General features: G+C 39.0%; 3 protein-coding genes and 1 long non-coding RNA gene across 4 annotated transcripts in view; 1 reads left to right on the plus strand and 3 right to left on the minus strand.

Annotated features, from left to right (window-relative positions):
• The window catches only part of LOC149095575 (uncharacterized), a 55,634-nt gene that overhangs the window by 19,625 nt on the left and 22,439 nt on the right, over nt 1-13,570 (minus strand). The window lies entirely within an intron of this gene.
• Nucleotides 92-13,206, plus strand: LOC149095576 (uncharacterized). Its single transcript, XR_016204817.1, has 3 exons — nt 92-646; nt 10,126-10,602; nt 13,106-13,206. It is a non-coding gene; the product is annotated as an uncharacterized LOC149095576 (long non-coding RNA).
• Nucleotides 2,187-5,706, minus strand: LOC149095577 (TNF receptor-associated factor 5-like). The gene is made up of 4 exons (XM_089281929.1): nt 5,393-5,706; nt 3,946-4,126; nt 2,927-3,153; nt 2,187-2,490 (listed from the first exon to the last, which is right to left on the minus strand). Exons 1-4 carry the CDS (start codon nt 5,704-5,706, stop codon nt 2,325-2,327), a joined length of 888 nt encoding a protein of 295 aa, XP_089138055.1. The 3' UTR covers nt 2,187-2,324.
• Nucleotides 9,631-12,478, minus strand: LOC149095578 (uncharacterized). The gene is made up of 3 exons (XM_089281857.1): nt 11,961-12,478; nt 11,139-11,430; nt 9,631-10,584 (listed from the first exon to the last, which is right to left on the minus strand). Exons 1-3 carry the CDS (start codon nt 12,122-12,124, stop codon nt 10,120-10,122), a joined length of 921 nt encoding a protein of 306 aa, XP_089137983.1. The 5' UTR covers nt 12,125-12,478; the 3' UTR covers nt 9,631-10,119.

Genomic DNA, 13,570 nt, shown 5'->3' on the forward strand with positions numbered 1-13,570 from the left:
AATGGATCATTAGCGCTCCTAGCTCAATCGGTAAGGCGCTAGGTTGTTGAGATATCGCTAGTGAGATCCGCTGGTTCAACACTGACTAAGACACTTTTCCTACACTTGACAACTCATCTTGGACAGCTTTTCTGGATCAATTTTTGTTTCTGGGCAACCGACCATGATAAAATATGATCGAGTACGAAAAACAATTCGTGCACGATACAATTACATCCACCACGATGATTTTTACATCGAGGTCGATTACTTTTAATCGAGGTGGATTACTTTTAATCGACTTGTTATGGAGGTGGATTACTTTTATCGAGGTGGAGTACTTTTTATCGAGTTGGATTTTCATCGAGGCGGATTGTTATGGAGTTCGATAAAAATCGTCTTGTTCAATACGTTTGATAAGACTATCGAAAAAGTCCAGCTCGATAGGAAAAAGAGACTGGTACAGAGAACGTGACATCTCACCCGAGGTAGACTGGTAAAGAAACTATTTCTCGTTGTTTGTGAGCCCCTCGTAGAAAGAAAATGGGATCCAGAAAATGTGTAGCCGAAATAAGGAGAGGTGACGACGGGGGGAAGGGAAAATTTTGCAGTTACTGCGTGGTAATTTGTAATTTCCGCTGGACTTTGTGTATGTAACATGAATAAGGTAAGCTGTTTTTTGTTTTTTCAACTTGAAGTAAGTTTCGTTGGGAAAATTTACCAGTAAGGGTCTGGCAGCAGGTATAGATAAAATGTAAATTAATATGTGTAAGTACTTATTCAGCTCAGCTTTAAAAGTAACGGTCATGTATATTCTCCTCTTTAAATAATGTATATATTTAAAATTCTTAAAAGTATGTTGTAGTTAAAAATTAAATTCATGCAAAAATTAAATTCCTTTGTCTCATAACCCTTTTATTCATTGATTATGAATAATTAGGGTTAGAAGACAAGGGAAATTGAGAATTGAACTAGGTTAAAATTATTTTTACCTGAATTTAATTTTTAACTACAACATATACAACTCAACAATAATGCACTTTTTACAAATCTAGATTCCTTTATTAAGGTTCAATATTATCAACCTTATTGTGCCTTTTAGTATCAACTATAGATTGCGGTTTACTCTGACGACACTCATGCATACATATGATGGCAATCAATAAACCTTGAAAACAAAAACTAAGAAAAGGGATCACAATCTTCCAAATGGAGAGGCGTAAAATGGTTTTTACGTTTGCCTTCCTTTCATGAGGTCTGCCAAGATGTTTGAGGGCAGCAAAAAAAGTAATCAAGTTATTACAATTCTACCAAATATATGCAACTAAATGCAACACGTTTCTTGGGAACAACATTTTTGGCTACCTTAAACGCTGCCTCCTTTTTTATGTTAAGTTTGCAAAACTCTCAATTGTTTTGATGCAGCATGATTGTAGGATACATTACTTTGCATGTATTCACGGCAGGATAATAGGACATCCCACCTTGGAATTTACAATTATATTTTCTGTTAAAATGATACATACATTTGATCAATATTCTATGTCTATATGGCTAAAGGAGCTATGTCACAGGGATTTCACAGATTTCTTTGGCTAAACTGTTCTGAAATTATAGTGGTAGGTAACTTAACCCATGAAAAATATTATCTTTGAACATATAAAGGAAGTTAAGACATGACCTTAATTTGATTGAAATCAAACTAGAGTTATAAATATTGATTTTTACCACGCTCTGAAACAACCTGAAAAGTTTAGCATTAATTTTCAATTTACAATCCATTTCCAACAAATCTATCCACAGTCACAAATATGGTTGCTGACAGGTTCAGGGCTCTATTATGGCAATTGTTAGTAACAATGGCACTTGATTTTAAGGTTTCCTATGCCACAAATTTAAATTTCTACTGTTCGAAAATCTGTTAAAATCCGCAACAAAGCTTCTTTACATTTTACATTGCGTAAATTAAATTTTACGGTTGGCCTACAAGCCAAGAAGAAGGTTAGACCAATCAAAATGTAAATTGAGAACAATAGATCGGGGATGGCTATGTTGTTCTAAAACTGATCTTCGATGTTAAAGCATGTTAGGTTAGGTATCATAACTGTTTACTTGAATCATTCAAAGTCTCTTTGTATGAATGCAAAACCCACTATGTTGAAAGCCACGCAAAAGTATTGAGACTAGGCAAGTTTTCCTATGGGTCTGCATCTTTTTTCGATGGACTACTGTCTCTTTTATTCAATGTCATTGATTTATTTAGGCAAAAAGGCAACATCCTTTGTTCTCATTTAATGTTTTGATTGTTTCAGTTTAGAAAGGTATACTGTAGCCCAAAAAAGTGATTAAAATCTAAGAAAATAAATTATAAACTTGATTCTCAGCTTCCCATTTTGTTCTACCCATTTATTTATTCTTTGTAAATTTAATCCCCACATTTGCCCTTCTTTGAGGGTAGTGTGGCTGAGGAAAAAAACCTCTTCTTTATCTCCTCCAGGCATCATCACAAACCTAATTAAGAAATAAAGTTTCAAAGGTATTGAATAATACTCATCATTTTCCAGCAGCTAGACCTTCTAATAGATCGAGTGACGATTAAAGGTGTACCGGTACTTTGACTGCATAATTTTACTGCCTTACATTTTGAATGCAAATCATACACTTTTACGGAATGAACATATGGTTTTCCATTTTAACCAGATCAATCAAGTGTTCAGTTATTCCCTGTATGTGATTTCATATTCCATGGACCACAAATATGCTTGGTTGCAGTTCTTTCAATTCTTTTAATCGCAATTCTTTGGATGTTTTCAATAAAACAAATTTTCCACAAGCACTTGTTGGATATGAGTTAGTTATACCCAACTTGGCACTATGCCTCGTTGGCTATCTGCCATTTCCAATCCATCATGCACTCATTGAATAATTTTTAATTATATTTTCTTACCTTATCTCAACTGTCACTAGGTTTGCTGCTGACACAAGTTGCAGGAACAAATCCATGTCCTGTGTCAGCAGAACCCTCCAACTGTCTCTCCCGTTCCTGAAAACATTACTGGTCAGTGGCTCCTGTCTCGTGTTCAGAAGGGCCATATTGGTGGGGAACTCTTCTATCTCCCATTTAAAAGAGATAACCTTGTCCGCTTCTGGTTCCTCTTTCTCTGCATTGTAATCCTGTAATGATGATGGTATTCATTACATTTGTCAATGATTATGACCATATGACTAACAGCCGGCATTTAACCAAGTTATTTTTATATTTGGATGACCCTCTATAATATAGAATGCAAATTTGTGCTTCTGCCACATGAACAGGGGAGTCGTCGTGAATTTCATCGAGCAAGTGAGTGAGTGAGTGAGTGAGTGAGTAACAAAAGAGGGGAGGCAGTTACCACTGCCGACCGGTTAGCCCAGTTGGTAGAGCGTCAGACTGCGGGAGGTCTTGGGTTCGAGCCCCAGACCGGACCAACACTCAGGGTCTTAAAATAACTGAGGAGAATATGCTTCCTTTGCAATGACATCTGCAAATGGTTAGATATTCTAGTCTTCTCGGATAAGGACGATAAACCGTAGGCCCCGTCTCCTGCATCTTCACTGTTATGGTCAGCAGGGGACGTTAAAGAACCCACACACTCCTGCTCGCAAAAGCAGGGAAGTTCCCGGTGTTGTGGTCTGGTCTTTGCCCATTGTGCTGTTGAAATGCTCCTTAACATTAGCTGTTAAAGCTACTCTACATTTCCGAGGGTGAATAAAGTATACATCTACTACTAGTTCAGCTTATTTTAATGTTACCCCAATGTATTAAAGATGTGCATGCTCAATTATAAAATGTGTATGCTGTATACTATTCAATATGTGAATTTGACTATTGATGAGGGCAGGGAAATTGATCAAACATTAAACTTAAGAAATTTTTATTCATGGGAATATATTGAATGGTATAAATTAAAGCCCGTTATTTTTTACCTCTTTGTTTAATATCCTATTAAGCCGTTGAATTTCTGCATTCTGCAGGTTGAAATGACTTTCAGCAGCCTCTAACACATGCTGCTGGTAGTGTTTTCTCTCCACGACTCTTTTGCAGCCAGGAACCTGGCACTCGATACCTTTGTTGCTGCAAAGCTCCAAATGTAGGTTTACATGGTTCCTGAAAATGGGATGGGATATTACCTTTTGTTACAATATATCAAGAAGTTATAACAAGGTGGTCGAACACCGCCAACTGTTTTCTCCACTAATAAATAAATTTATCGCAGATTCTAAGTAACTAAATGCGTTCGCCGATAACCATGTTTAGAGTTTTAATCACCCGTGTCCTTTTGTTAAATTATAATGTCCTCACATAGATTAAAGCATCAAGACAGAATCCCATTTTTTTTGTTTAGTTACTTATTTAACTCAGTAGCGCTGTGTAAAAAAATTTAGTAACCCCGATCTAGAGCATCTTAAAAAAACAATTCCAGCTTACCGGCTGGCAACGACCAAATTTGGAAGACGTTTCTATTATTGGATAGTTGTCTTAATAATACCAAAATTATTAGATGATTCAGGACTGACGTCACGCAAAAACGGCTTTGATGCTGAAATCGCAAAAATGACCGAAAGGTTTCATCAATACAAAGAGGAAAAAAATTCCAAGTTATTAGATCGAAGACAAGGATAGTCGAAACACTGACAGAGCAACGAAGAGGAGTCTCTCAATTGTGAAAGTGTATCTTGTACTCTCTTCAAGACAAAAAAAAATCCTGATCCTGCCACTAGCGGAGGACTTGGAACTGTTTTTCGAAAATTCTACGCCGAAGAGAAAAATAGGATGGAAACCAGTATTCGAGAACGTCGCTTTGTGCCATCAGATTTGCAAGCAAGTGCTATATAACGACATTATAAAGGACTTTGAATTCTATCAGGTTAACTGAGTTTTTTGAAGTTTAAATGAAATTTAAAGCAAAAGTTGTATATTGCGTCTTTGCATACCATCAAAACTCTATTACCTTCGCAAGGGGTGCATATATATCCCCTACTTAGAACGGTTTTCCTTGTTCAGTTCACTCTTTGTCAACGGTCAACCAGGTTTCGTTTTCTTAAGTGACTATTTTTGACTCTCACCTCAAGCAATAACCTATTCGTATGTTATGTTGATCCTCTATGGCTGCCTGTTTCGTGGGATCGCAATTTCGAAAAGTGGATCAAGCATGCTATTCCGACCACCTTATTTTTATGCTTTGGCTTAAAAAAACGTTAAAAACGTGAAACAAGTTCTTTCGCAGGTCGCCTATTTAGCATTTTTTTTGGCACATCGTGTAATTTAAATATCGTGAAAATAAGTGACAATCCCGCATCCCTCTCATGAACCATATCACATTGTTTCGAGAAATCGACTGTTCCGGCCAGAAATTGGGAATAATCAACATACCGTGGTAACAGCGTTCCGCATTCCAACGGACATTGTACTGGCGAATTGATGCACATAAAGTCGTGGTGATGTTGTATGCCATCTCTAAGTACCAGCAGTTTACAGTCCATACACGGGAGCTTTTGTTTCGGGCAGACGTCCTTGTGGGCTGGCATCGTTTCCCGAGCGGCCACATGTGTGCAGTGCTCGTTTTTGCACCTTTCTTCTAGTTTAGGACATTCATTATAGTGGTCCTCTGCTTCGGGATAAATGCCACTCCACTCACAGCCTCCGCTTAAACATTTTACATTTAGATCTCTGGTCATGGTGTCCATGATGACGTTAAGCTTCAGGCCGTTCGCTGTGAATGGCGTGCGACATGTATGACACTTTGGCGTAGCGATTCTAGCCAGATTAGCTAAGCACTTTTCACAGCCAGAATGCCCACAGCTCAGGGTAACGGGTTTCAGGATAACATTTAAACTGGAAAGAAACATGGCAATGCATTCAACAACGGTTATTCTTAGACCAAGCAATATTAGAATTTCAAAACTCACCAGATAGGGCACTGTAAACTCGCGTCCACCTTCTCCAAAAAAGCACAGTTAAAAGCCGTTTCCAGAGACATCATTGAGAAGATACTTTCTCTTGAATATTTAGCTTGTCGAAAAGGGATTGTCGACCACGAACACGCTAGCTAGCACAAATAGGCGGAAAGGAACAATTCACAAGGAATCTGGAAATCATCAATGGAATTACTTTGACAATGATAATGTTTCCGGCGCAGCACAAAAAATGAAATTGGCTTCCGGCTTTGGAGCGATTGCAGGCTGCACCTTTAGCGGTTTTTTTCTCTCTCTTTTTCTCTCTCCTCTTCACGCGTGTTACACGAAAGTGTAATCGAAAGAGAGAAATTATATTCCATACGCTCTCTTCGATTTGAAAAACAGAAACGTGTATCTTTCTTGACTAAAGATTGTCGTGGGAAATTGACCTGGCTTACACGTGTATCGTATATCGTGTTGTAAAGGTCACGCTACAATGTAACGCAACCTTCAATGAGTAACAAGAAGCTACATAAATTATCTTTTGATTATTATTATTATTTTTTTTTACCAATTTGCGATATCGGAATCACTGTAACAAACCAGGAGCAAGGTTGCCAGCAGGCAATAAAAAGACGCGAAAAGCGTTCAGTTTCAAATAAAGCTTCATAAAAAGTGACACAAGCCCCCCACCCGGGGGGTACTCCCAAAGAGCCTTTTGATTTTCCTTTAAACCTTACCAAAACAATGTTTTCTAATTCGTATGCAATGTCCCGAAAAATATAGATATGTTATTTGCCGGCCGGGAGGTCCGTATTGAGGAAAACTGTGCCCGAGGTCTTAAAAACTGTTTCCCTTTAATCCTTAGGAAGTTTGAAGATGGGACCCTAGGCGTGACACAATTGGAACGGCCAAAAATACGTTGAATAGCATTAAAAAAAAGTTAAAAATAAAAATTGGAGGGTTTTTACAAAGATCGTGACAGGAAAGATAATTTAACGCAATGTGTTTTCGAGCAAATTCGTGGGTAGAATTGTCCGCGAAGTGAGAAATTTTCAGTTCTATTATATGTTATTTGCCGGCTGGGAGGTCCGTATAGTGAAAAACTGTGACCGAGGTCTTGAAAATGCTGCCCGTGGCCGCAGGCCGAGGGCAGCATTTCCAAGTCCGAGGTCACAGTTTTTCACTATACGGACCGACCCTAAGCCGGTAAATAACTTATTTATTTTTTTCCAAGCTCTCAAACGAAAAAAAGTCAGGGAAAAAAACTTACGCAAGCGTTACTGTGACCGTGGTCATAGATAGGAAAATCCGGACCGCGCTAAGAACCAATCAGATTGCAGGATTTGTTACCGTGCCCGCTTGGAAAAAAATAATAAAAAAATATTATTCTGTAAGAATCAATCATTTTGAAGTTAACATCTGCATTACAATGAAATCGGGATAACACCAGGTTATGTGAAATATAGCTTTTACAACTTTTTCTAAAAGAGAGTCAACACATTTGCTGACATCCAGCTCGCCCCACGAGTCCTTGCCCATGGGCGAACTGGATCGCCCCCCCTCTCTCTTCTATTGAAAATTTCAGCTTAACCATTCACCGTCACCATTCCTATATAGGGCACAGCCATATTAGACCATATAACTTAAAGGGGTAGTCTCACCAAGAGTTAGTGCTTCTTGAAAATCCAATGAAAGCGATGGAATTAATTGGAAGTCTACTAATAGTCGCCTAACGTTTGCTAAACGTGCTATACTGGTCACGAAAGTTGTTTCAAACTGGTTTGGCTTCGTACAGGTAGAAGTAATGGTCTAAAGTTTGAAAACGTCGGGCCTACGTTTTCAAATTTGAAAGTATCACCTGGAGTAAAATCACAAAAAAGCCATTGATTGTGGTTTGTGCACATCTTAATGAGTGAATTTATGCCTTTTTTTTGTTTAAAGGTTATTCTTGCGATCAGTAAGAGAACCTTTCTAACGCTGGCATAGTTTATACAAAAACTTAGAAGACCTCTTGTGATACTTCCCTTTAAACTAATGTTTCTTCGAAATGGAATCTTAGTCAATGCCGAAGACACGATCTATTAGCACATATTGTGTTTATTCTTGTTCAGTTCAGGAAAAAAGTGGATCGACCTGTTTGATCTCTTTCAGCTGCCACTGAATTCGGTTGGGACGTTTAACATTTAATTTTTAGTCAAAAAAGTGTTATAAACAGCAACAAAGATGAATTGACCGGTAGGGAGTAGTCCTTACGAAGAAAGAACCAGGCCCCATTAAAACAACTCGCCTAATGGCTTGTCATTCCACGACTTCAGTATTGAACATTTCATGTTTTCATATCTATGGTCTGAAAACTTTGTTATACTTTTCTCGCATGCAGCAACCTTGCGTCAGCCGCGCGCCGTGACTTAAGGTGTGGGTAAACCAAGAAACGTTGCGTTCAACTGAATTTCCGAAAACATGTATCCTCGTTTTGCCTGGCCTTGAACTGAGATCTGTTAGGTTGATGAACGCGATTAACGAAGCTTTCGGATAAGAAATGAGCTCTAAGCTCTAAGGGCGTGCAAAGTAATATCCTTATCTCTATTTGCTTTTTTTAGGTATGTCAAACTGAGTTGTCGAACTACTATTGACTACGACTCGTTTACGACAATTGTCCCTTTTGTGATAGCTTCGAGCAGCAGCTCTGCCTGTTAGTGAGTGAATAACGTTCACCCTTTAGCATCAAGTTCCCGGCAGATTGCAGGCCACCTCCTTCTCAGCCATAGTGCCAAATCCACGTAAAATGCTCTGTTACATTCGAGACAAAGCCCGCAACGTTAAGTGATATCTTTGTATCTTGTTTGACTTTTATTGCACTGAACATCAATTTCATATTTTAAACAAAACAGTGTCTAGATCTATGAACAATTACAATATAGATAGGACCCTGCGCGCGCTCTGATTGGTCAAAAACCTATGTTTTATCAGAGTATAAAGCATAGAAAAAGCGTGTGTCATTGTTTTGCGCGTGTAAAATCTATATCATAAAGCAAATGAAGAAGCCTAAGACGTTTATTACGCTGTGATAAAACACTCCGGACATTTGAGAACATTCGAGAAATGTAGAAAATACTTGCCTGCGGCTCGTCCTTTCTACTTTTCCCTACTGTTCTCAAATGCCCGTCGTGTTTTACCACAGTGTAAAACAAAACAACCGCCTGACCGCCACAGTCCCCATTAAACTCCAGATTATAGGCTGCACCAGGGCACGAAAAGAACCGTTTCCAATTAACGTTTTTAAAAAAGAAAGTTGCTAAACTTCAATTTACATTAATTAATGTTATTTCTTCTATATTCTAATATCGTGGCTAACAAAACTCTGACGTAAATGTGACACGACAATGTGGCAGAAAAGAATATGTTTAGTGCCCTTGTTTAAACGTAACTGGTGGTTCCCGTGTAATTTTTTTTTGGCCAAGTTTTGCCAGCTGCGCGTGCAACATTGACGTTAACAAGAAAATGTTAACGTGCACTCTTGAATCTCTTAAAACTGAAGTATGCCACCATAATATCTAAAACATATATAATTAGAAGGGGCGTAGCCAGGTGTTCTGTGTATTGGGGTACCAAATGTCGTATTGCAGTTTGAACTGTTAAATTGTTAACGTTCGAATTTAAAATAAAATATTGGGCCACTAAACATAAGTCTCCCTTAAGGACGTTCGTGCTAATTGTTTCTGTGCATCCTTACTGCGCACGAATTTCACATGCCACGTCATGCATCGAGCGCGCACGCTAAGTAGTAAAGTGAAGAATAATAGGGCAAATGGCCATCGCTTTGACTTTGCGTGGATTTTGGGTTAAGGTCTCTGAAAATAATGGAAATATTTGAAATTATGAACGCCACAGATTCACTTAGGATAGTTTGCCACTGTTGACTTATCTTTGATATTTTAACCTAAAGAACTTGGAGAGCATGCTGAATTACGCGCACCAATTTATCAAAATCAGACTAGTTTTCCACACGCCTTATCTCTGAAACGAAGCCGGTGACCCCCTATTTTTATTTCATTTCTGAAACAAGTAAGTCATCAGTCTCACTGTAGTAGAAGTTTAAAAAAAATCTATCGAGTAGAAAATTTACGCGCGAACGTCCTTAAATAAAAACACTCTATAAGCAACTTGAAAATTACTATTTAAGAAGATTATAATTATTTATTATAGAGCTGGTTGGTTAGTCGAGAATTGTAGGGGTATGATGGCGATAAAATTTGCCATGATTTGCGTATGGTCTCCTCTCCACTGCCGCCACATTCTCTCGTCGAGGTAGGATTGCAGATCTTCTCTTCTCAGCCCCTTTCTCTGTTTTTGCCCGAGTTTAAGCTGGCTCCAGCAAGACTCCACCTCCTGTGTATGCACTCCAGTGCGTGGATCGACGAAATTGTGGGCGTGCACGACAACTCTATGTCTGCGGACGCTTGGAAGTTGCATTATTCGTCTGTATGCCCCCCAATCGTCTGTATGGATTTCACTACCAGGCAGGACGCATCTATTGATGATCGGTAGAAGGGTGGCCGCATTTCTTCTCTCGACAACCTTAAAGTAACCCCGCGCGGGACTATACTCTGTGGTTATGATGCCAAACACCCACGAGTCACGGGCTGCTCTCCTTCCCCTGTTATACTGGAATAAACAACCAAAGTAAGTTTTGTCTCGGTCGCTTTTTTCTTATAGAGTTTTTGAAAAAGATTATCCTTTAAATTTGTGCTTATCATTTTATTAGTATTTGACGGTCTTTATGTGCATTACCAAGATGTTACCCATCGAACGTTAAGAACGGTTGTGTGCATTATCTCCGAATTGAGATTTTTTTGTGCATTTAATAAATGACGATAGGTTAACCGATTTCCAGTCAAAACGAAACAGCTTTTGGCAAAATTAAAACGACTTTCTCCGGAGCGGTTTCTAAAATTAAATTAAGGTGAAAGAAAGTTTACGCGACAATCCCAAAAGGTGTCGTTGGTATTTTTAACTAATTTTTAGCATAAAAGAGGGGACGAGATGCTATGGTCGTATATTCACCGGTGATAAAAGAAAGTCACAAAAGTTAGTTGGACAACAATAGTGGCAAGAGCGATAAATTGTTCATATATCCCAAATTTCCTTTCTGGATTTTTGCGTGCGTTTTCTTGAGATAAGGTAGCTCTATAAGGATCAGTTTGGGTTAAGTTTATTACCTTGGATTTATGGTTGAACTTGCTTTCGTCGCACTTTATAACAGCTCCGGGTCCTCCAAACGGTAGGATTGACCTGTTTTCGAGATCCACTGAGCACAGATCTTGTAGTCGCCTATAAATGCGAGAAACTAAACTTCGGCTTAAGGCAAGCGTTTCCGCAATTCTACTTTGTGACTCCTCGTGCACGAAGGAAAACATTACGCGAAGAAGCGTTCCCAAAGGGATCTTCGGGAATTCAACGAAAAAGCTGTTCGTTCGCAAGCTTCGTCTTTTGCGACACCCACTACATCTCCTAATAAAACAAAAAGAAATACACGCTATTGCTAATTGACCTATGCGCCCCGTTCCCGTAAGAGAGTCTAAACATGATTTATGTTCACTGTTGCAGTTTTGGTCCCTGCCGTTTTTTTTTTTTAGAGGTACGACATCAATTGTTTTGGGAATTATTTAATGGATGTGGCCATTTATGCTAGAAATTCCTTTTTTAAATGGCCCGAGAAATGGTGATTCTACGAATACAAGGGCTCATGATATGTTTGCATGATCGAGACTCTACATTTTTTCTTCTCAGGGTTTCAGATTTTTAATTCTAATTTTAATTCTAGTTACGCCAGCATAGAGAAAAAACGTTCGAAGAACAAGTAAGAATGATGGAAATTTTCTGTTTTCTCTATTGGCTAAAACAGTTAGCATAACTTTGAAGGCGCGTCATTATTTCTTGTTCAAGTGTAGCGTTCGTTTCGTGTATAAGCAATTTTATAGTAGACTACATTAGATTTCACGTGAATCGCACTGATTCAGTAGATGCAACTCTGTACTCACCAAAGAAACCCGTCTACATGTTCGCCATTTCTCTCAGTTAATTCCATCGCGATATTACACTGCGCACACCAAAGAGGATCTGCTATCAAACGTCGCCTTTGGAGCCATCGAACCAAAGCAGATCGCGGTCCTCTTTCCAAATCAATAAACAAATTCAAATTCATATCGTAATGCCAAGCACGAATTTCCAATACTGATCAAAAGCGGATTTTGCAATGTTCAGGTTGAAGACTCCAGTCGGTCTAACGAGCTACAATACACGTTCGCCGAATCACTGTCGCACCTCAGCTCTTTTGTGATGCAAATTTCACTTCCATTCAAAGAAGTTGATCAGATTTCTTGCCATATCGCCGAATTGTCATATTGATTACATTTGGACGTACATAAATAGAGAAAATTCATTGTTTGACCTCAATTAATACTCTGTTTTATTTATAAGGACTGTATTTTTCTATCTAATGGTATTGTTATAGCCCAGAGAAAGCCTTACTTATCCTTGAAATCTAACAGGTGAATTACGTCACGTGCCTAGAAATCGGGAACTCGCCCAGTAATCACGCACCACCTTGCGATTTCCGTTCTTTTCATTTATCAGGCTTCACACAAAAACCCTCTGTATACCTCCCCAAATGACCCCATTGTGATAGGAGAAAACTGGTTCTGAAGACACAACGCAGAGTGCCTGAGAATATACTGCGATCAAGCGTTTTTTTATTCCTGTTTCCTATTGCCGCGAAAAAAAAGAGCACCCAAAGTTGAAGTTGAGAAAAATTGTGACACCTCTTCTGTCGTTTCAAATTAAGCACCGCCCGGTATTTAATACAACTTCGCTTCGTTTGACGACAGCAGAGATCACAGAAACGATTTGTTTTAAAAAATCCTCAGATTTTGTCATTGTGACTGGCAGTAAAAGTCATGAAAATTATCCTATTTTTGCCACCTCTTGTAACACAAATTATATGGTATCATTGTCAGTGTCTTTAGAGCGTACCGCCCCTTACAAGTTATAACGTAGTATCAAGTTACTTTGTGACGCCGCGAAATAAGCGTCTTTCGTAAGTTAGCGTCGTTGCATTCAGCAAGACACAAACCCTCTGGTCGCTGACAAGTTCATTTATTTTTTCCATGATGGGTAATGATAACAGTGATCGCTCGACTAGTGAGAGCTCCAGTGAGAGCGATTCTGACGTCCAGAACGTTGCCGATCCGCCTCTCCACGCCGGTCGAGCGTTGACGCGGACTTTTATTCATCGGCCTAAAAGGATTCAAACAGTCCCCAGGAAAACAGCTTTCAAAAAGCTGGTTGACGCTGGCAGAGTAAAAGATGTTGGTTTTAGAAGAAGCGAGGCGGCGTCCACCATAACAGACAGCTTGGTTGCTGCCTTTCCAACCTTAGCGGGTTTCCCCTGCGAAATAAATTCCCAGTAGTCTGGGAATTCCTAGGAATTCCTAGGAATTCCAAGTTATTCCAAGACATGCAAATTATGCTTTATCCAAGACCTTGGAATTTCTGGGAATATTTGGGAATAGTGGAAGTATGACTGGGAATTATTGGGAATTCCTAGGAATTCCAAGTTATTCCAAGCCATACAAATTATGCTTAATCCAAG

The sequence above is a fragment of the Orbicella faveolata genome, unplaced genomic scaffold, assembly GCF_042242905.1.
Source record: "Orbicella faveolata isolate gen_17 unplaced genomic scaffold, um_ofav_v1 contig_50, whole genome shotgun sequence".
Taxonomy (NCBI): domain Eukaryota; kingdom Metazoa; phylum Cnidaria; class Anthozoa; order Scleractinia; family Merulinidae; genus Orbicella; species Orbicella faveolata.